This window comes from Aplidium turbinatum, chromosome 1 (assembly GCF_918807975.1).
Source record: "Aplidium turbinatum chromosome 1, kaAplTurb1.1, whole genome shotgun sequence".
In the NCBI taxonomy this organism is placed as follows: domain Eukaryota; kingdom Metazoa; phylum Chordata; class Ascidiacea; order Aplousobranchia; family Polyclinidae; genus Aplidium; species Aplidium turbinatum.
Genome location: NC_137472.1, coordinates 50,274,704 through 50,299,183, shown reverse-complemented (window position 1 = coordinate 50,299,183; position 24,480 = coordinate 50,274,704). Strand labels below are relative to the sequence as shown.

General features: G+C 37.0%; 2 protein-coding genes across 3 annotated transcripts; one reads left to right on the top strand and one right to left on the bottom strand.

Annotated features, from left to right (window-relative positions):
- Positions 1–2,138: 2,138 nt before the first annotated feature.
- On the top strand, positions 2,139–2,987 carry LOC145766726 (uncharacterized). The gene has a single exon (XM_082578435.1). It carries the CDS (start codon positions 2,139–2,141, stop codon positions 2,985–2,987), a length of 849 nt encoding a protein of 282 aa, XP_082434561.1.
- A 4,004-nt stretch (positions 2,988–6,991) lies between these two features.
- LOC145782303 (transmembrane protein 184B-like) lies at positions 6,992–21,348 on the bottom strand. Of its 2 annotated transcripts, XM_082594101.1 has the most exons (10): positions 21,211–21,348; positions 19,902–20,012; positions 19,163–19,331; positions 18,911–19,004; positions 17,902–17,977; positions 17,196–17,287; positions 16,406–16,575; positions 15,730–15,930; positions 12,078–12,195; positions 7,886–8,026 (listed from the first exon to the last, which is right to left on the bottom strand). In XM_082594101.1, exons 1-10 carry the CDS (start codon positions 21,250–21,252, stop codon positions 8,023–8,025), a joined length of 1,077 nt encoding a protein of 358 aa, XP_082450227.1. In that variant the 5' UTR covers positions 21,253–21,348; the 3' UTR covers positions 7,886–8,022. The 2 variants fall into 2 exon arrangements, with proteins under 2 accessions (XP_082450221.1, XP_082450227.1); XM_082594095.1 differs by lacking the exon at positions 12,078–12,195 and having other exon boundaries at positions 6,992–8,026.
- Positions 21,349–24,480: the final 3,132 nt, after the last annotated feature.

Sequence of the window (24,480 nt, the reverse complement as noted above, 5' to 3'; positions counted from 1 at the left end):
GGGAAAGCTTCTTGCAGAGCTTAATCCTGGCAGTTTCGCATACTTGTAGAGGCTTTGAATCACTGACGCAGGCCCGGTCACCGAGATTGACAGAGTGAAGTTTCCGATTGTTGAAGTGTTGTTGTAACTATTCCATCCATCACATGCCGTTGTATGAAGAGCAGTCCTTAACGTGCGTTGCTCAAGCGCACACCCCGAGAGTCGAACCAGCGCAGCTTGATCTTGAAGCTTTTTCGTTCCAGAAGTCATGCGCTAACTAACTGAGCTAGCGGGACGGACTCTGTCACAAAAAAACTTTATTCTGCAACAGCACCAATTTTTTTTGACAAGTGCCTGTAGGTACTCCGTTATATTTCCCGCTCATGTAGGACGCGTTGTCATAACTCTGTCTAAGGCAATCGGCAAGATTGATACTCTTCTCACTGGTGTACAGTAGCCTATAGTTGAATGTTCTCTCAAACAACTAGTAGCGTGGGCTAGTGGCAGTGGCACTCGATCAAGCAGTTGCCTCAAGCGGAAATTACCGGTTTTTAAAGTTTACAATAATTAGGGACAAGACGTTGGGACTAGTAATTCAATCCTACAACTATAATATTCTCACCATGCCATTCCAGTTTGCAAGCTATAAATTACTTACCAACTATATTCGACAGTTTTTTTGCAAAAAAAAGTTTTGCTCACCAAGCGCGATGCCCGTAACAGCTGCTACTATGTTAATCCGGCGCTGAGCTTGGTCATGTCTCCACCCCGGAAGACTAAAATTAATAGGTGTACTTGAAGGCATCTATAGCGGTAGGCTGTAGTCTAAACCAGAAGTTCTTAAACTGTGCGTCGTTTAAATTTTTTAGGAGAGTGACACAACTATTCCCTTTCGCAGGTTATACCATCATCATCATCATTTTGTTCCTTCCTCGTATGGATTGTTGGATACAATGCGCCATTGTTCTCGACCACGAGCTGTGCGTACTGCACATTCATAAGTTAATTTTGTCCATTTTGTGATGTTTGTTGTCCAAATCATTCTTGGTCTGCCTTTACTTCTTTTACCGTTTATCTTCCCTTCTATTAATGATCTTTGTAATAAATTTTGCCTTATTGTGTGTCCGAAATACTTCAATTTTCTTCTTTTGACTGTTTGTAAGAGCATTTTGCTTGAATTGAATTTGGAGAGTACTTCATCCTTAGTGATCTTTTGTTTCCATGAAATTTTTAACATTTGCCTGTATGTCCAGAGCTCGAAGGCATCGATCCGTTTCTCCATTTTTTGTGACATTGTCCAAGTTTCAGAATTGTATAATAGGGTCGACCAGATAGGCCTATAGCATTTTAAGATCCTGAGACGAGTTGATAAATTTAAACGTTGATTGGTTAAAATATTTTTCATTTTTCCAAATGTAGTTCTTGCAATTTCTATCCGTCTAAGAAGTTCATGGTCACACCTCCCATCTTCAGTTATTAAATGACCAAGATATGAAAAAGATTTTACTTTTTGTATAATTTCATTGTCAATTATAATTTGGAGTACTGGAGTGTCAGGCTATATCGGTTAAACTAAATTGCCGTAATAAGAAAATTATTAGCCAATTTGACTTGTCACAAAAAACCTTCATGTAGCCTACCTGGTGTCGTTCGAAAAGAATTTTGATCATCGAGATCAAGATGCAATTGATACGTATCTTGTTGCGGCAAGCTTCGCTGATATTCAAGATGTTAATGCCAGTGTCGCATACGTAGGGAATTTGTATCATACTTTAACCTTACCAAAAGAACTGCCTGAGGGGTCGACAGCGAGTTCAAATTTACAACTGAGTGTGAAAGCTTATCTATAAAGCGATAAGCCACCACAGTATTTGCAGCACGAAACGCATTGCAAAGGTTTTAAAATAAAAGTTCAGTTTGAAAAAAAATAAAATTCAGTAAATTTGTAGCAGTGGAAGCAGAAAAAAAGAAGAAACTCAGGTTAAGAAAAAGCAGGGATTTGTTTAGTAATAAATGCTAAAACTCACAACTTCAACTTTGATGTTTTTCCCTCCTTGATAAGCCTACTGAGTTTTGGAATTTTGACGAAATAACTGGAGCAACAGCTGATGCAGAAGTAAGATAAGTGTTACATTTATAACGACAAACATAAACCCAAAATGCCAAATTCGGATAAGCCTTTAGCAACTCCCAGAAAAAAAAGGTCTGGCATTCCCATACCACCAGTTCCCCACCAGCGCAACACTCATTCAAGTGGTAGCAGCTGCAAAAGTATTTCTCGTTCGTCAAGCCTTTCAATTATGAAGTCTTCTATGTCGTCATCATGCTCGTCTGTTAACGTTTCTGAAGAAGATAGTTTAACAGAAAGCTTCGTCCTTGATAGTTGTACAATGCCTAAAGAAAATTCTTCAATTTCTTACGGATACGAAAGTGTCAAGTCAATTCAAGATGAAATGTTTTCGAATATAGCTGTCCGAAAAAAAGTGAGTGCGCCTGTGCTTCGGGGTAGTCCTGTAGAGGGATACACTTACACACTTAAACGAAAAACGAAGTCATCACGCCAGAAAAATATTAAAAATTCAGAGACTGAAACGACAGGTTTAGGCGAAGCTCACAAGGCAACCATTCACTGCAGGAAATCATTGCCAAGCAACAGAGGAAAATCTCCCACAACAAATCAAAGTTGGAGTACCGACCAAAACACGCTATCCGCAACATTAGATCGAGTACCACGACCAAGTAGAAAAAAGGAAGATGAAGCTGCATCGTATCGAGGTACTTGGCCAAGAAGAGTGAAGCAGCATCGTCGAGACCAAGAAGAAGCGGAAGAACTCATGCGTCGCTTTCGAGAAACTTCCGAAACCTATCGAACAAGATTTCAAAATCTTTTTGCAGAGACTCGTCGAAAAATAGACGAAACAATGTTTGGATTACGTATTGCTATAGCAAAAAATGGCTACAGTACCAAACTTCACGAGCCAAACAAGTTGAAAAATTACAAACGATGAAGAAGTTGTTTTTAAAGTTTTTTTTTTCTATCATAGGGTAGTAGCCTACCGCTTTAATGTAGTGATTGTTAGCTGCAACTGTCGATCATTCGTTCTGCCATGCAAGACTTTATTACAGCGTTGGTTTTATTTTACGTCTGTATCGTGTTGCAAAAACGCAGTAGGCTAGAAGTATATTCGAAGTAAAGCACACCTGATCGTTTCTGCATTACACAATCAGTAGCAGGCTTGCAGACGAGCAGCCGTTCCAAAGTAAATATCCCATTTCAATGAATTAGACTAGCGTACCTTTGGCCTACTATTAATCAAAAAGGATTTTTTAAAGTAACATTTCATTTCGTCTGAGCAGCACTAGGTTTGAATTCTTAGAAGGATGCATTGCTTTAGTTTACTTGCTTTAAATTCACTTTAACGCTGGTCAGTATAACCCGTTATTTGAAATTACTTTCATACTAAGATAAACGACTGATTTTATGGAATGGTGGATGACAATTGTTTTGGACTGTTTTTTGTAATTGAACCAACTCACATGTATTGAGAAACGTCAAATAAATGTCATTGTCACAAGTTTTCTTAATTTTTAGAAAAATAAAACAAGCGATTATGAGGCATTGATGCAAAAATCAAGTAGGCTACTTGAATGCCAACTTTAAGATTACGATTTCCATTTGTATAGTCAGTCAACTGGTGTTTAATCAACATTCTTTGAAAAGCGGACAGGGATGAAAGCGGACCATCTTTTCATTAGAATTTGCGGCTATATTGCCGTGATGTTGGCTGACAGGGATGGCGATGTGAATGCTTTTAATGCAATCCACTGAAAATTCTGCGAAGCATCATAATCATTCGATCAAATTTAGGCTCAAATACCAACATGGGCTGGCGGAGCGGATAAGGCGTTGGCTTTCCAATTACGCGAACCTGGTTGGACACCCGGCTAAAGCTGGTTGCTGAAAAACACCGCTCACCTCTAACTATAGGGTGTATTAAAATTGGGTGGAAACAGTTGCTAAAGGAAAGGCGACGGAGAGAAAGGAACTTGCCACACTACTCTTGTTAGTGCTGAAAGTGCAGTATGATGAATACCGTATCTTCTCATTTTCCAAAGCTCAGTAACTGAGTAAGGGACCCAGGGATTTGTATGGAACTGGTATCCCTGATGGGACATTTACCTACATGTAGACTAGAGTTTCGAAGCCACACTGTCAAATGCATTGCCTGTTTCATTTCAGTAAAACTTTCAACGAAGTAGGCTATTCTCGTTTCTACCACTTGGGGATTAAAGATCCATTGGCTGCTGTGCCTGGATATAACAACGTGACCTGCGGTGACCTCAAACGCAAGAAGATCGAAAAATACAATCGAAACATATGCAAAGTAGTTTGTAATCTGAGCTGTTAGAATCATTTTCCATCATGTCAAGGTTATGTCAGACTCAAACCATCACAAGACACGTGACACAACTTATTTAATTCACAATGGCGTGTAGTAAGCAATATAAAACAAAGTTTTCATTGATCAAGCGATTATTATTTACCACCGAAATGAAAACACTTAATTGTAAGCTCCATGGTTTTATCAAAACAGTTAAATATATGGTTCTATGGGATTAACAAAATGTTCTGTAAAAACGTTTGAAAGAATCGGTACTTGCACAAACGAGAGAATATCCAACCACTTCCATAAACTCAGGAATAAAATAAAATTCTTTTGTAATAATTTCATAAGAATAACCGATAACCATCCAGACAGCAAAATCCGTCATATTTAGATTTTACAAAAATGAACGATTTTGTTGTCTGGGTACTGTAATATACTGTATTCTACCTGGGTATCAACACAAAAATGAAAAAACAGAGTATGCACTGGCGCAGCTACAAGCTATATTATATGGTAAACATATGGAGTAGTTTAATCATGTCGATGTGATTTGGAGGAAGCACGTGTATATCATTAATGCACAATGCAGTTTGCATGTTTTGAGTCAAGATCTGTTTTAACTAAATTATTGAAAAGGCCCATGATAAAAAAAATGAATCGGAATCCACATTTTTGTAAAGCTTAACTGTATGACCACACCCACACATGCAAACAAACCAAAAGTTGCGATTTTGCAACTTTCAGGTAACATCTGCAAGCAAAGCAAATGTGGTAGCGCGGTGGTTAAGTATTTTCTCATAACACACGTGGCGCTAGTGCACTGTCAGTTTGGAGATCAAAACAAACATAAACTCTGTAGCTAAACTAGAAGTATGTCTGCGCGGTAGAAATGCAAATCAAACGACAAGCAAACAATAAACAGTGCTATATGTAGATTGTACAGTTTTAAACGTACCCAACAGCAAGAGAGTGATAGTTTAGATTAAATTTGTGTAAAGAAAATAACATCATCTGAGTTAGTTATGCTACTCACTGGCTAAGCAAGTGTGAAAAATCCAGAGCTGTGGAGTTGGTTATTCAAAATTAGCGAAGATCGGATTCCCTTATATATGGTGTGTCACTGCAGTCTAGATAAAATTGGCAAAAGGCTAACACACAAAAATTGTGTTTTTTTTCTCATCATTTTAACGTCTGGCGACACCAAAACGACGTAAAAAGAATAAGCTTTGTTGAGCGGAAAGACACCAGATAATCACTAGACAGAAGTTGTTGCCAGCTCAAGTTCAGTGATGCAACTTGCAGAATGGTATTTTCCATCTTGGAAAGGCAATGTAACAATAACGTTACCACCGATGGTAACGATAGTCCAACAAGCTATCTATAGACACAAAATTTACAAGAAAGCATTTTTAAGAAACTCACAACTATTCTAAATAAAGCAATTTCTGCACCAACATACAGAGCTACTAAACACAAGGATTAATTAAATAACTGCGCATGCAACACACTCGGCTGCAAAACATGTTCATTTAATGTTGATCCAACATTATTACACAGTAAATCCTACATACATATTACATAAACGTAAGTTTCCCAGGCTGTTGAAAAATTGAGGCTGACATGGCAAATCTAATTTGTCTTGCGTGAATTATTATCAACATAGATAGTTAGTTATAGGCTGAAATTTGTCGTTGGGTGCGCTTGTAAGGTTGAAATACTGAAATTAAAACTTGACAACATAAACATTGCACAACAACTACTGATTACATGGGGATTAATGACAATTCAAAGATGGACGAGTTGATGATAATACTTGTCTACAACTTACGTTGAATTGTAATTCTGTCTGCTTGCTAAGATTTTAGGTGAAAACTTTTAACCCAAAAACAACACTTTGTTTCAATATTTATAAGAAACGAAAAGCTATATGAAACCAACGAAGGCAGTTTTAAACTTTTTACACGCAGCAACGTACGCCCTGACAGCAAAATCCACCATTCTTATATTGATTCAACATCTGCAGACGTTGAATCAATGTAAAAATGATGAATTTTGCTGTCCGGGGTGGGCATTTATCACTTGAATTGCGATACAAAAAGTTTTAGTACAGACAAAGCAACACGTAACCTAACGTATGTTTTATCTTTTCGTCATCTTGAAATCAGGGTCCAGATACAGAAAGTTCTGCAATCTACTTTGTATCATCATAGTTTTTTTGGAAGAGTAGTAAAGACGGTAGGCTTCCGTTACTACTGTACATATTATATTACAAATCTACTGTACACATTACAAAATTTCTGCATGCATTAGGTTGTTTTAATTGAGTTAGCAAATGCTATGCGATGACGTGTTGCGCTGAAGGCGAATCTGTCCCAATGCAAACCACTTGCAGCTGTAGTAGAGGCAAAATATCAGCTCTGCAGACCAATCACCTTTAGTTTTAAAGTGGATAAATTGACTTAATAAATGACAATAATGAATTAATTAATAATAATAAATTTCCTTCTCCTACAAAATATTTCTTCAGCATCAGCGAGTTCAAAACTAGGTGACGTTTTTTTAGCGATTTGGAGCAAGAAAGTACAACGTTTAACAAATTTCAGTCAATAGTGCCCACTGCCCAGCACAAACCATGTAGTAATCCCCCACAATTTGTAATTGAAAAAAAAAAAACAGAAAAAAAAGAAAGAAAAAGCAATAAGTTACGGTACATTGATTAACTGATTAAAGTAAATTTCAATCCCCCTGGATTTTCACGTCGAACTGATATCTCAAAGCTAATCCACAGAAATCAAATTGATTACAGTTTCTAGATAACAAAGTCTGGCGGGATTTCTTCACCTTACTTCAAAGAAATGCAACAACAACAAAAACCTTATCAGAGAAATTATTAACAAATAGATACAGATTTATTGGATAAATGCGACAAAAATCTAGATGTAAGTTTAACAACAATACAAGAAATACAAATATATACACATGCGCTTAGTATATACTTAAAAATAAACCCCACGAGTATTGTAGTCAAACCTGCTGCTCATTTAGCGAAAAAAAAACAATTAAATTTTCGGACATGACGTCAAATCTCTATTGAAACGACTGGACAAATTGAGTTGAATAAAATAAAAACACATTTTTAAACAAAGTTGCAAAAAAGAAACACCGTAAAAGACATTATATTTCATCGTCGGAACTCAGCAAAGTTAATTTTTCGCTTTCCTTTGAACTCCGCAGCAAATGCACAGACGCAGCACCGGCTGAGCCTTCTTGGGGAAGAGCGGAGGAGTTTGCCCGCTTTTGAGTCCTACCCGGTGTGGTGTAGTAAGTAGATGCTTTTTCACACGTGCTTACCAAACCATTAGACGTTATACCAGCATAAGGGTTGCCACTAGTCTGCCTGTAGTCGATGCCATTGACATGCTTTTCTTGTTGATACTCAAAATCGCTGAGCTCATCGTCGTAATACTCATGGGGAAGTGGAGTGGTTTTTGTCTTGGAGTAATTTTCGTTATTTTGCTGAGGCCTTTCACTACCAGTGTGTTGAATGTAATCTTTGTATTTGTAAGAAAAGTTGTGTATTGCGTCTTGTAGGACGTCACCGGGGTTAATTGTCTCTCGTAACGAGCTGGAAATGCTTTTCATGACAACGCCGCTCTCATCTGAACAATAAATATTTCATCAGAAAATAAAGATCGTACTTCACTGAACGATGATGGGAAACGTTCCCAAACAGCAATTTTCGTCATTTTACATTGATTCAAAGTCTGCAGACCTTGATTCAATGGATTAACGTAGCCAAAGAAACTTAAGGTACCACAAGGGGAAGTTTTGCGAGCTAAGAGAATACATCGAGAACTAAGCAATAAGAAAGATCACTGTAGTCTGTAACTACTTCAGTACTCAGGCTTAGATTATATGTAGCAAACTACGGGCAACAATGATGACTGCCACGTCGAACAAAGGGTCGCTGAAGTACAAAAGGGGAACTGTGTCGACATTAAATCGTCTCACAATAAAATACTTCAATCTTTTCTTGAAGGAATTTCTTTTATGGCAAACTGACGTGAAATCCATCGTCGCTTTGGTTGTACTTTGCATACTAGCTATAGACATGAAAGGGGAATATTTACTAGTCCAATGCAACGAGTATTTTTCAGTGTCGAGAAGACGGTTTTGAGACAAGAACAATTCAACTTTTAAAACAATTATAAACAGAAACAAGTTATGTGCCAAAGTATTACTAAATAAAATAACCAATATAGAAGATATTAAGAGACTACATAAATTATAAAACATATTATATAGTAGCCTTGTAATTAGACTAACTTAAGAGCTTTCTAATACAAACGGATGATTATTCGGTAGAGGTGTTAGTACATAAGCAGTAATAAAAATAATTGGAAAGATAAATGGTTGCGTCCTTGTTAGTACTTTGCATGATTATAGGTTGGGTTAGCGCTGCGTCATCTTAGTTAAATTCGTCATTTTTACATTACTTCAACGTCTGAACACGTAGATAATGAAGTACGGTAATGTAAAATGGACGGATTTTATGAACTGGTAAAGTATAAAGGTTTAGAACTTTAGGTGTAGTAGGCCATGTTGCAGGTTATGCACCAAATATGATCAAAATGCAAAATGTTATGATCACAATCACGGTAACTCTCCCTATCGCTTCATTATGAAAAGTAAAACGATTTTAGTGAAGAAAATAAATAATCATGCAATTCTCCATCCACATTTCATACAAAACATAAAGACGAAGGTCGCGAAGCGTGTTAACCAACGCAGCTTGAAATATCCACATTCAATGCTTATGGCTTATGAATAAATCCCTACTCATTCCATTCAAGGTAGCCACAAAAATTCAGTTTCAGTTGCTCACTAAAAACTACCATGAATTGAAACAGTGGACGAAATACACTCAACTCGGAAATGAAAAGTTTGCATTAGTTTTCTGTCGCTTCCAATTTTGCGCTATACATTTTAGTTAGTTAGTGTACGGTTTTACGTCCTTTGTCTCCCGTGTTGCAAGGGTTGCATATGATATATACATATATGCAAGTTTAATGAACGATGTGTTTTGATAAATAACCACTTCTCACCTCACAAGGTTTTGCAATTGCTAACTCAATTTCGTGCAACATAACTCAATGTGTCCTTCGTGAGGTTGCAACCAAACTGTTGCACTATTCAGCGTGAATGCGATCTCAGACAACCAAATTTGTCATTTTTACATTGATTCAACGTCTACAAACGTAGAATAATGTTGTGATCTGAGATGAACTTGGACATTTCAAGTGGAAAAAAGGACTTTCAATCAATAACACAACAAAAACTCAATTCACTCGAAAATCGATTTCAATCAGACGCGTGGTATTCCAAAGGGACTCAATTCACCACCTACAATCGCCACAAAGGTGCGGCCAATAACTAACCAACGACAACATGGTATGGCGGTTAACTTGAAGTTTTCGTCAATCCCATGACTGGGGGTTCGAATCCCACTGCCATCAGAATAAATTTGGAAAACTTTTTCAAAAAGTAGTTGGAACTGGTGGTTTTAAAATTTAGAGGTAAAATAGTGCAGTTTTATGAAGGTTGCATTTTACAATAAGATTAAAATATTTTCCACCAACCGAGCCAAGAATGACAAAATGTCTTTAGATCAATTCAGACAAGTGTATGATTGATTGATAGCAAAGTTTTCCATAAACTGAAGCTACTGAAGGTCACCAAAAGTTCAACAGAGAAAAACAACACATTTTGAAGCAGAAACAATGAGACTAAAGAACTCTACAGAGGAAAGTGAAAGGCAAGAGCTACCGTACTCTTCAACTACAATGCTTCAGTATTGCTACGTCTATTTAAACTCTAACAACGTTTAAATAACATAAAAATGGTTTGCTATCGGACTGTATACTCACTCGCCACGTTCAGCTGTGGCCTTTGTAGATTCGTTTTCCCTGTAAAATATCACGTGACAACTGTGTATACCGATCATGACATAATAGAGGGAAACGCCACAGAGTTGAATAAACAATGGAAATCGCCGCCAATGTTTGGACAGTACATCATACCAAGGTATGGGAAACGACGATTGAGGATGAAACGAGGTAAAAACGGCGACTGGCCAGGTGGGCAGTTCTCGCATAGAATGTGATCTATTCACTGTATAACAGTAACCAGTGTCACTGCCCAAGACACCAAATAGTGTTTAGAGTGTTTCACTTTCACGAAGCAGTAATTTTGTCAATCTATGTAAAACAACAACAATTGGGCCAACTTGTTAAAATGATAATTGTTTAATGAAAACAATCGAAAGCAATAAAAATATGGCAGTGGCTCAGAGAACACAGCTGAAGCAATAGTGCAATACCTTTGCAAAACAAGCAAATTACTTCTGTACCACAAATGAGCATTCATTGCAAAAACTCCTACAAACTGTAACATGAAACGATTTCAGTAGCGCTGACAGAGTGACAGAAGCATATTTGTTGTATATCAGTTACAAACTTGATCAGCTTATTTTCGCGAAACGCCGTAGAATAAACAATGGCCACCGCGAATTGGCATTTTTCTAACCAATCCATGAATTAGCATTGCTCTTCCCTTCGACACACATGCAACCTTTAAACGCAGTTAGAGTGTGCATCACCACTCCCACAAAAACCAACTTGGTTAAACATGCATGATTGCTTCACAAGAAAAACAAGATTCCTCAGCAAGGAAACGTTTCACTAATTTTTGTTACAAACTAACCACTAATTGAAAGCATGCAAGCAATTAATTAGAAACTTCCACTCCCATGTATTGTAGGCTACAGTACAATTATACGCGAGAAGTATTTTTCATGTGGTAAAGTCGCTATTGCAAAAACAAAATGCCTAGTAGAAGAATGATTAGCTGGAAAACACACAACCTGTGTTGCAGAAACTCATCACAATAGAAAATTTCTTAAATTCTATATTAAATTAAATCGGAATTTAAAAATCAAAGTTATACAACAGTGTAGCCTTGCGTGTATGGTCTTTATGATGACGTAGTGATCGTCTACATATCGCTTGTCAATCAGCTTCTTAAAACCAATTAAACGTTTGAACCATGGTTTGAACACGTCAGCAAAACATTTTGTTATACTGTATACCAAAAAAAGGTTGTATGAAAATTATCAGTAATTTTACAAGCACATTCAGGCAGCATGCACATTGCAAGGGTACGAGAAAACAAAGGATAAGTCATCTAATAATTGATATCCGTTGGAAAGAACTCATGATACTAAAATCTTATATAATATATACTGTAATTAGTAGGTAACATGTTGCTGTCAATTGCACTCTACCAGTAAACACCCATTAAATAGCCATGCATAACAGAAACACTGATTATGGAGCGCCGGTGCAGCACCTCGATAAAACTTCAGCCTCTCACTTCCACACTACCGTTCTTGTCCGTATATGTAATTGTGTATATACATGGTATATAGTAGGTAACCATTAAAGCATGCATTCAATAACTTCAGTAGCTAACACCACGTAGCTTACACAGTGTAGATCGACATCCCAGCTAACAAAAGTTACCATTTCGTCAAAGTTTCAAGGTCTCGCCACGTAAAAATGATAAAAAAGCAACTTTTGGTAAGTTCTGGTTAGTGTCATATTGGTGGTACATGCTGGAATGAACCAGGATGCTACGTTCTAAGCTTCATACTTAAGATGGGTATAGTTCTGGTAGGACGGAGAAAAATTGTGAATAGCGTCGTGGACAACATCAGTCGGATTGACGGTGTCTTTGAGGCGGGATGAGATTGTATGTGCCGAGGCATTCTCTGCAAATACATCGATTACAACAACGCATGCCACTGCACAAAGACTACTGATGGTGAACATTCCAGGGATAGACAAGCTTTAGATACAACATTGAGACATCGACAACTCAGAATGTTTGCACGTTTTGGCAACGGCAAGATACTGTACAGCATCTTGCCCGTGGTGATGAATACCCGTAAATGTTCAGTCAATGGAAGCGTTTTTAACATAGTTTCAACATCACGAGACATTGAAGCAATGCAAAAAAGCAACTTTTGTTGGCTGAACACTTCTCTTGGCGTACTTGCAGCTGCTGAAAGCCTTCACATTCAACAAAATGCAACATAAGGCGTCACTCAGACCAAGGTCGTTGTTAAAATTTGAATAAAAGTGCTGTTATATGAGATGGTGTGGTAAAGTAAACCTTGACCAAACTATGATGTGGCCATGCGACAACAAAAGTGAATAAGTGAAGTAGATATTTGTAGTTAGACCTTAGTGATGAACAAAAATCATAAAACAAAAGTTGTGTTAAACTTTTAAAACAATAACCACTTTATTGTTTGTCAAGATAAAAAATAACTTTGTGACACCAAAGAAAATTTTAAGTAGAATTTTTCAAATCAAGCATTGTACACTTTGAATAAGAACGTTGATGCGCGGACCGAGCAATATAACGTTAAATTTATCGTTCTGGAAAAACGAGTGATCGCTGACAGACTAATCTAGAAGTGACTGATTGAACATTCTTTTTACTGTACAAGTGTATACATACAGTGTACAATTCGTACATTCGCATAAAGTTTCCTTTCACTACATAAAATGTGACAGATAGCAGTTGGTGAATAACAGAAACTTTTCTTGCAGTATTTCGATGTAACGTGGTATCCGCGCTAATGTGCTTATACAGATGCAAAGTATGAGAAAACTAAACTTCAAAGAACCAACTCATTTTGTTGGTAAGTTCGGTCAAGACGTCCAGATCTTATTGAAAAGATTATTGGGCATGAACAGGTTGGACACACTTGGAGAATTGGAGATACTGCACTGAAGACGCCAAGGAATGAATATACCACTAATGTCGACAGACAGCAGCTTGCCACGCCTATCCGATTAAATAACACGATTAATTAAAAATTGCCACATAGGTATCCAATAGTTATTCTTTTCAGTGAAAGAACAAGCACGCGCTTACACTCTCAGACAGCAAAATCCACCACTTTTTACATTGATTTTACGATTAATTAAAAAATACAGTTTGAATCAATGTTAAACCAATGTGAAAATGACAGATTTTGCTGTCTGGGCTATGAGGTCAGAAGAGAAGGCAGTATAGTTCTCAACCAGTTCCTTTTTACGTCGATTTTTCGCTGATACAATGGAATGCAAAAAAGCACTGATTGGCTGGTTGATCAGTAATGTAGGCAAAGAGAGGTGGGATTGTTTTAGAGAGAAGAATAAATGAAATGAGATTATAAGCTAATTGATGCGTTTGTCTTCACACAAACTTTGAGTTGTACTGCACGTTAAATCGATGTGAGCATCAGCATGGTTGAAGTCCATAATGTGTAAATCACACTCGTCGGATATGATTCATCATTGTGGTGTGTGTGGTGTTGCCAGTCACTTATGCATAGAAGGCAAAATAAAATTGTGCCATCAAAACCAATCACTTCCACCTGTCCTATATCACATCCTTTTCAGTCTTTACTGAAAAAAGGAAATATTGAAAAAAAAATAGCCTTTAAAAGTCTCGTGGATTGTAAATACAGTTGATCAGAAATCATTCATTGGACATTCATACCACTTCATCATGACATGACTATATAACTTGTTTTGAAATTGTACTATTTGCATATGACCATACGCGCCGACTTCCGGGGGGGCCGGGGGGCGGCGCCCCCATAAATTTACGGTTGAGGGGCAACAAAAATGGTTATTACAAGTGGTGTTTCAAAGAAAAAACACTTCGTCAAAAAGATTTACATCATTTAATCGGACTTAAAGAATGCCGAAAGCGAAAAATAGCTTACGTTGCTCTTGCCCGCAAAACAGCAGCTGATCGCATGGCTTTCTCATAGGTATGGGAATTTCAAAGTAGAGCGTAGAGTAACTTACGCTGCTGGAAAAGTCACGTAACTATTCACTGCGATATTAAGTAAACCATAGTAAATTAAACGCGCTATGTTCAACGAGGTCTTCCCACTGTGAGATCAATTATGATTCAACAGAACCATGAACAGAACGCATTGTTTTGTTCGCAATGTGTGAGAATTAAATCGAAAACCGATAAAAGAAAAGGTGTTTAATGGTCTTGGTCGCAGATATTGCCTGCATTAACGATGTCTCTTACCGCTATTATCACCTAGCTAACCGCTAAGGTTTGACATCGACTTCAACGATCATGTTACGTAATTAGAACGATTATATCCTACAAGCAAAAATAAAAAAATTGATCTCTTAAAACAGCTCTTTCCGCTGTTTTGTCTCGTGAGCTTTGTATATTGCTCAGCAAGTGCATAAAGTTTAGAATTAACAAGAAAAATTTGAAAATTAAGTTTGAATCACTGCAAATAAACGTATTCAAAACTTTTACTTCGGCCGACACCATTACACACTGCGTAATCTACTCGGCAATGATTTGGCCGCAGCAAAAATGCGTTCATTTTGAAAACTGCCGAGCTTGTACCGTGTATAAGTTGAACCTGTCTTTTTGAGGTGAAAATTATTTGCGAACATCTCATACTCGAGTATATACGGTATTCGATAAAAGACTTTCGATAAAAAACAGAAGAGAAAACACTTCGCCGCTGTTAACGCTTTCAAGGTAAGTAATTAGAAAAATGAGCGAAACGAAGCTAATAAAACTGATAGCGGGTTTCCACTCTGCTTGAGATCATGATTTTTTTGCGCTTTATTTCGATAACTTCACTGTCTTGATCGTTGTTATTCACTCGCACGAAAAGGAAATGAATCGGCTTGTTTTCCAACTGTTCCAATTATGAGCTAACAATTATCAAAATTTTTACGACTGGGAGTACTGCTTGCTTAAACTAATCGTTTCAAGCAGCGGTTCTAATAAATTCGGTTTGCGACCTAGATGTCAATATGAACAAGACACTATAAGCTTAATCAAAGACTATTTTAATTGAGTAAAATAGCGTTATGGTTATGACGTCATCACCTTTCTCGCCCCCCAAGATTTTTTGAAAAGTCGGCGCCTATGCATATGACTAAACACATTTCTCATAGCAGCAGCAAGAAATGGACGGCACCATCCTCTGTCTAAATCCTAATTCTATTGAAGATTCTCGAATCCACTTTAGAAACGTGCAAGACACAAGAAACCACAAATTAAGTAAAATATTTGCAAATCAAACAATGACTGAAACTGTAAATTGGTGAAAGCAAGGTGGTTGCATGAGTGCATACAACCCGAAACATGACGTCATTCTAAAGTAGGAGTATTTTTTCAATTTCAAACAAACTAAGTGACTATGCAGCAAAACCTGTAGAGTTTTAAAGTTAGGCTTACCATTGCAACTGGGACTCACCTCTATCAAGTTGCTTCTCCTGATAGATCTGATACGGAAATGCATAGCGCAGGCAAATAGCAGCGAAGAACATCTCAATGCATATGATGAAATTTTGTATACCCGCAGCAACAGTAACCACCCCGAGCTCATCCGTTCCAGAACCACCCACGCTCACTGGCGTGATTGCGCCAACTGCTTCCAGCATGCTCAGCAATACACCTTCATAATGATCAGCAGTGTTTTTCCCCCGCCTCGGAAAGCAAAAATCTGTCATATTTACATTCATACAACGTCTGCAGACGTTATATCTATGCAAAAATGACAGCTTTACTATGTGGATTCATACTTTTACTTCGGGCAAGGTCGGTTTAAGTAAATTTTATGCAGCGAATATAATACACTTACACTTTCAGATAAAAGAAATAAAAAAGTTGCAGGATTCATCCAGCTGCGTTGGTGTTTTTGAATCGCTGGCAACATGTCACAAAACGTGCTAGCTTTGTTAACAGATAAAACACGTATCAGTGTGAAACAACACGTCTGGTTGACAATTTGCAGCCAAAACGAAGCAAAGAAATATCACGTAAAACATCACTTTCCTTCTGAACAATACAGTAAAACTTATAAGATTAAAATTTATTCATTGATTTTATTACAAATTTGTAAAATCTGTGCAGAAAGGCAATCATCTTACCTTGCCAAAACGAGAGAAAAATGACAGATTTGACAACGATGAATTTCAGCACCGGTTCAAACGGTTTCAGAATATCCAAAGTTGCATAATAGAACAAAGCCAGTGCAAACAATGCAAGACTGACAGATATATTGTAGATGATAGTAATGTATAGGTAGCCACTGTTAACGCTGAAATATAAACGTTAAGCAAAGTTATCAAACTTTTTACAAAGCAGCAGCCTGTGTTAAAAAATCACTTCAATCACATCATAAAGAATTTGAGTTTTACACTAAACCGGAGTTTTACGTTGGCTAGAGAATATTGCTGAGAAAAAGATATTGATAAAACTATTAGTTGAAAGGGTTTATTCTGGAGCTAAGCCTAATTATATATCTGGTTTATATCTTCTAGTACAACTACAAGAGTTAGAAAGGAAGGTTTAGACAAGTGGGAGTACACTTAGAAAATTAATGTAAGTTGAGTGACACAAGCAAAAAGAGAGATATGCAAAAGGAAGACCAAACCAGCAATGCGGTATAAAGTGATGACGGCGATGAAGACCAAAAGGCAAGGAACAGGTAGTGGGGATGAAAACTAGAGAAAGGAAAGCTTAAAGAGCTTAAAACAAGAAATGAGAAAATGAAAACGCATTTGAGGGTACATCTGCTGGTAACAAGCCTAAAATCTTTAAACAGTCTGAAAAGAAAATAATGCTTACTTTTGTGTTGAAATGATTATATATGATGTGATGAAATGATATATTATATGTGATGAAAAGTAATTTAACCAAGTCCTCATACGGTCATACCTGAAGTCTCCGTCTCTGTATAAATCATAAGATTGCAAAATTAACGTAGTGATGGCTAATGGTGGCTTGATAATGCAAAACTGCAAAGTTGCCTGAAAAAAATTAGATAGGCTATATAATGTGTTTTCAATTTCATATTAAAATAAACGTATTCCAAATAAATTTATTCCAGTCACAACTCACAACATTCCAGCAATCAAGATAGCCTACAACACATAATATTCGTATATTTATAACATAAACCAAATTTAGCTGCTACTCTCCGAGAAGGGTCTGCTACTATTCGGTGAGTCCGATTCGGTGAGTTCCTAACCTCTAACCCTACCCCCTAATCCTAAAACGGCAATGATAATTAGGCTACGATACCCAATAATATAAAAAAAAAAATTGAAAAAATCCCCGTTAAGGGATCGGACTCACCGAATCGGACTCACCGAATCGGACTCACCGAAACGGGCCATTCCGCTCCGAGAAAACTTAACAACCTGTTTAACCCTTCGTGGGATCCTTAAAATGCTCAGTTTAAGTAAAGGCTCCATGCCCGGTTTAATCATCCAAACACCTAGCAGACAAGTCCCGACCATGATCGGTGATCAATCAACAGCCATATGCCCACATCCTTTGGCCAGGATGAACTTGAAAGACCGAATCTGTTTATGTGACAGTTTAAATTTGCATATAAGCTACAGCCATTTCGGTCACAGACCTGTTTGCAAAACCGCAGTGTTCCAATTGAGTACGTTTTTCCACCAAAGCAGCATGTACAATTCAACCAACTTGTCCTGCACAAATAATCAAATTTCATCTTATACAGTCAATGCATAGGCTTACCATTGTTTTTAAAAAATCCAGCCTTTTTATAAACAAATGGCCATTCATACTATTGTGCACAATCTCTAGAATCATTGTTTTATGTAAGACATGCTATATTCAATCACGTGCTTCCTGAACCCATACAAGTCAAGACAAACAGGAGACTGAACGCAAGATTTTGGGTGTTGAGTCTGTTGACATTGTACACAGTGATAGCAGGATTTTCTACTTGGCAGTTGTTCAGAATGTGACAAACTTCACATGAGCACTCAGGAACAACGTACGTCTAATGGCTATGAAAAACAGCGGGGATACAATAACTTACATTGTGACACTGCAATTTATGAGAAACAGTCGCATGAATAAATCTACCAAATGCGGATAAATCTATCCAATAGGAATCTTCTTTTAAAACTTCTCATGCTTTTTTCCCATTATAGCAGTTCAGTCATTAGGTTTTTCAATTGATTATTTCACTTCAATAAAAAAAAATGATTTCAATTCATTGATTCAGTATATCAACAATTCTTATGACCAAAATAGCCTACTGATTTTACAATTACTTATAAAAAAAAAGAGAGAAATGCATTGACAATGGCACAAAAGTTATCCAAGCTTTAAGAACCTTCTATTGTTTCATTTTCACGGTAGCCTATGCAATAATGCACTGTCAATTTGATGTAACTTTTGACTTGACCAATGACCATTGACCAATGACCATTTGGTATAACTTGATTAAAGAACAATTGGAAATTAATAAATACATTATTAGGGAAGCCTGGGATTTTCTGCGCTATTATTTGTGGACGTGATCAGGCGACAACACCACAAAAATTTATGGCATATTATGTGTGAATTAGTGACAAATTCATGGCAGTAGGCCTAACAAAAAGCAAATTTACCTGAAAGGCTTTCCTCTTATTTCAGCCATGATCGCACTTTCCCCTCCCAAATAGCCTTCATAGCACAAACTGAGAAAATTGTAGACAACAAAAGCTGAAAGTGTAAATAATATTTTTCATATTCCATCACAAAACATATACACCACAATAAACACCTACTGGCACGGTTGCATACTTTCCAAAATGCAACCAGAAAAAAACAACACCATAACACGTTGACCAAAACTTTTAAACTATAAAAAAGTCGCTTACCTTCATAACAATTTCTTATGGTATCCACATAAATATAAGGCTCATTTGGGTTATCAAATAGCATGAGACTGAGCCATGAATCAAAGCTGTAAATTGGAACAAAAAACAAAATACGCACAATCCACCTTTGTTCTGCAGGCACTGTGTAAAACTTGAGATGCTTGTAGATCTAATAAAAAGTACAATATGATGATTGATATTTATGGCATAAGAATCAGAAATCTGAAAAATTGTATAACATTGAAATTTTGTTCCAAACATAATTCTGAAGCAGGGTATCGAAACAAAAATAATCTAAGCTTCAAAAGGCCCAGTAAAATATGCCCTCAGGCCACACTTCGGGTATATATATTATATACTTCTGCATACTACAAACAACTAAAGCAAATTGTGCAGTCAACATTATCAAATGAAAATATTTGAAACAGTGAAAGTTTTGTTTTATAGTACGGTATATGCCATAATGTATTAGATCTATCGGCTGGACTCCTACCAACTATTAAACAACATACCAACTGAAATTAAATTTCTACTTAAACAAAGCATATACCGTACAGTATTTTAACTATGAAAAACTGATTGTTCAAAGATATTTACTTGTCATGTGTAAAAACACAGCACAAGTTGTTGTTGTTGTTAAAGTTATTGCATCTTATACAAGCCAAGTCTTTTTCCAACTCATAAGTCATGCACACAATATTCATGTCAAACCTTTAGCATTTTTAAAGTATATACTTACATGATGGACAGAAACAAGGATAGCAGCCCAAGTGAACAAACCAGAAATAGCTTGGCAAGCCACAGTTTGCATAAATACACGTGAAGGAACCAGTGGTGTGTCAGTATCATTCTAGAAATAAAACGAAAACTATTGTAAATAAAAAAATCAGCTTAAAAAACACTATTTAACAGGATTGGCTAAAAGTGAAAGTGCAATTATGGGCTGCTGACAAGTTGTCAGAAAGAGTAATTGTTGTGTAATTGTTGTATTAAGAGTATCTTTAACATCTAGTGCAGTGGTTGCCTGGTCAGCAAACTGTTGTTAGCAACCAGAGTTGGGTCAATTGCAACTGTAATTAAATGCAATTATCATGGATGCATGTTCAATTGTTCAATGTTCAAGTAAAAACATACGGTAATTGTAATTGAGACTTTTTGTTGTTGTGTTATTGTAATTTCAAAAAAAAAGTTTGTTTTAGTAATAATTACATTTGGTAAGTTGCACACATCAGTGTAATGGCTGGGTGCCATAATTATTTCAGGGTATATACCACTTTTGCAATTCTGCTACAGTACTATGAAGTGCCTGAGCTATGCCAAAGGATGACCACTTCAGTCCTCTAACCTCCTTTATTTTTCCAGCGACCAAGCATGACCTACCAGAGCTTATTTCTGGTGGCCAAATCCTTACGCCAGTCAGCCAAAATGAAAAATTCCATCAAAAATTTGTGTTTTTAAAAATCAGTTAATTAATATCATGTTTTTTTTCACTAGGGTAAGAACAATACAAACAAGGCCCTGATTTGTAGTTATAGCTTACATGAATATCCTTTTTCCCATGTAAGTACCAGCCACAGCTAGTCTTTGAGTTTTTATAAGGTGACGCCCAGACTTTTTGCTAAAATTGTATCAGCAATACTTCTCGTCGGCGTATAGAAACTTTGCCTTGTTTATGAAAAAAGGTTGCAAATATGAGTGACAAGAAAAAAGTTTCACGTACAAACGCGAGTGAAGAAATGTTGGCTTGTGGAAGCCGGTGACCAAACATGGCCCACCGGCATGATTGTTTCAAAGGCCATTTAACGACTTCTCGATGGCCATGGTCGCGAGCTTAGAGGCCTGCCACTTGATCAACATCAAATTCTTGTATGGGAAAAAACAGAGCATCACTGACACAAGATTACTGTTGCATAATGATTTGTGTTAAGTTGTCACATCCTACGCAGCTCTACTCTTTTATCGGTCATGACTCATGAGTGGCCACTGGCCAGTATAAATCAAATTTCTATAACTTTTTATCACTTTAGTAAAGCAAAACAATAAATTACCATTCCAATTGTTGATGTATTGTCAGTTGCCACAGTTGCCATACTTTCTTGATACAATTGTAAATGTTCTTGGTAGCGAGTTTGTAGATTCCAATTTTTAAAAAATCAACACATCAGTCAATTCATATATATTGCCTACACTACACAGCTAAAACAAAAACACGTTTTAAATTGCATCTCAAACACCACAAGTAGTTGAATGTGCTGACAAGTAGGCTGCACAAACTATTGTTCATAGTAGCCTACGGTACCATACCACCGGTAATTTCATGGAAGTTTCATGCTGAAACAATCTGATTTTCTTATTCATTAGTCCTAGAATAACTCTTCTACAAGTTTCAATACAACTTACATGTTTCAATGTGGCAAAAAAGTAATTACTACCACACAATGTTATTAACGTTTTCGAAGACTTGTAGACTAGACATTGTGGCCACACTACCTCCAAACAACTGAAATGTAACTCACTTTCAAAACAACTGTAATGAAACACGTTTTAAACCACTGAAGAGGTCTTACCACTTCTTCCTGTACATCGGCATACTGGAATGCATGAAAAGATTAAATAAAGGACAGCACTACATGGTACTGGTAGCCTATTGTAGCTCACTGAAGGACGCAACTCTAATTTAGCTTTGCATCACTTGTATGGAAATTTGAACAATCTGTCTCATGCAAATGAAGGAGAGTGCATACTGGTACACATCTATTGGTAACTTAATGACATTGGATCGACAATGAAATGACATTATTTTACAATTCATACTTCGTTGGACGTCACAGTATATCACATGACGCGACGTGAGGTAAACTTGCCAATGCGATGACGCAAACTTGTTTGGGAGAAAAACATACTTGTACCGCTAGGTGCACCATTGGGCAAGATGAGAGAGAAACCTTTTATTTCGGTTATTGCGAGAATAGTAGGCCTATACGGTACAATTATAAACAATGCAAATGAAATAGCACCATAAGTAGCATCGGAATTACATTAAAACAAGATAGGCTTATGTTCAGTAATAATGAAAACAAAAGTTGTTTACTGCTGCGCAGTGGCGTAGCCAAGGGGGGGGGGGGGGGGGGGGTTGGGGGTTACAACCCCCCTTTGGTACGCGTGTGACGTCACGATATTGAGAATGATGCTTTCAGTCTAAAAAAATTGCTTAATTTTAAACAAAATTGCATTAAAAGAGCAAGTTTTGCCAATACTAAACATCTCAGCCAGGAATTAGCAACAAGAAAACATAGAGACTTAGCTTTATTTCCGAAAAATGCCGAAGAAAACATGCTCTTATCCTTTTGCTATGCCACCAGACACCACCACTTTACAGGAATATTCGTAACTACATTTTTGTTGAAAATGCTCTCAGAATGCACCAAATTCAAAGTAATTTTTCAAAATTTTCTGAGGGTGGCCCCCCAGACCCCCCGCCGTTGGGTCGTCAAAACCCCCCCTTTCAAAATTCCTGGCTACGCTACTGCTGCTGCGATAGCCAAGATGGCTAACTGCCTTTTTTTCAAAGGACTTTTAGCAATGCAGTGGCGGAATGTAGCAAAAATTACGGACAACAGATAGGCTTAACCGCCAAAACAATCACAGAGAGATACACAAAGGAGAAAAAGGAGGCCAAAAAAGATTGCGTGATGATGTTGAAGAAAAATTTGGTAGCCTATCATCTGGTTCAGAACAGTGTGAAACATATGTGAAGGCCTTTTACAAGCAGTGCAACCGGTCAGGGGCGTGGGAAGTAGGGGTGCGCAAGGAGCTGTAGCCCCCCTAGAACTAGTTCAGCTCCCCTGGAATTTTCGATAATTGCTTCAGCCCCCCTAGAAAATTCTAACAATTTTAGGTAGGCTACGGTACCGTAGGGCGTAGGCTACATAACATATTTGCAGAAAAATATTCGAACAATAATTGTTACGATGATTCGGAATTCGTGTTGCAAAACGTTTTTCTTGGGTTTGATAATGCGCCCGATTCAAAGTCGGAAACGTTGTTTTCGTGTATTACCGACTAGTTTTCCCGACTGAATTGACCGATTGAACCGATTGAACGACCGAATGAAAACCATCACTGAAATTGAAACCTTTTCAATATTTTGCAGTACGGTAACTTGAAAAAGCACTTGTGTTTTGAAAATTAACCTCTAACAACCTATGCTGTAACTCTTTAATTATCTGACTGTATTATTGATTGTTGCACCATATCCTGGTATAGCATGCCTTTCCAAATGCCACTTTTGTAAATTTATCCTACATATCATATATTACTATATTATACATTAACATATCTTACTATACGTATATCTTATATATTACACCCGACCGGATAAGGATGATTATTATCTTTACTCTTCCATGAATAAGCTACTATACCATTTTGTATAATTTAATATTTGCCAGATAAGAATATATCACTAAGTTACTACCAGCTTGCATCTAACTACTCCCTGATTATTATAAGCTATTATGTTCGTTCAGAGGATCGCTTGACTTTTCGTAAGATTATTATTTAGGTTGGTTTGGAAAAGATGCTTGAAACAACTCAGACACTCCATCCTTCATCGGCACTACCAAAGAATCTCCACCTCTCCACCTCTCCATCCCACCATCTCCACCTCCACCACATTAGCGATACCAAAAACACTCCATCCCTCATTGACGCTATAAAAGATGATTCAACTCTTATTAGAAATACCAAAAACACGCTGCTATATCATCATGCTTCTTATGCTCTTACATGCGCAGGAAATTAATTTAAAAAACAAAGCTTTTTTAACTATTTTATCTTGATAATGAGCTGCCATATTATGTATTTGTTCTGCAATATATAGGCTACTTAATATCGTTGCTGCAAACACTTTATTTCTGTATGAAATCTGTAAATAGTCCTTGTTTTGATAGTCCGTTACGTAATTTCAATATGTGTGTGTAACTGTGTATATTAGTTTGTTTTTGTGATGTTGGGTTCAGTCGTGTTCTCATTGCTTTAAGAATTGGCGCTCCAGTTGTTCCAGGAACGAGGAGGCGACTGATTCTTAACTAATTCATCAACTTATTTTAAAGTATCAGGTTTGGTGGCCGTGCTTAACTATATTTATTGATACATATAGCCTACCGCAATATTAGATCCTTTCATGCACGTCTTAAACCATTAAGGTTTTGCCACCTTTTCCTTTTGTTAGTTTTGTTACTGTATTTCTTTTTCACAATATCATTTCTTTTGCATTCTGACAAAGAAAAATAAATTGAATTGAATTCAAGGCTACT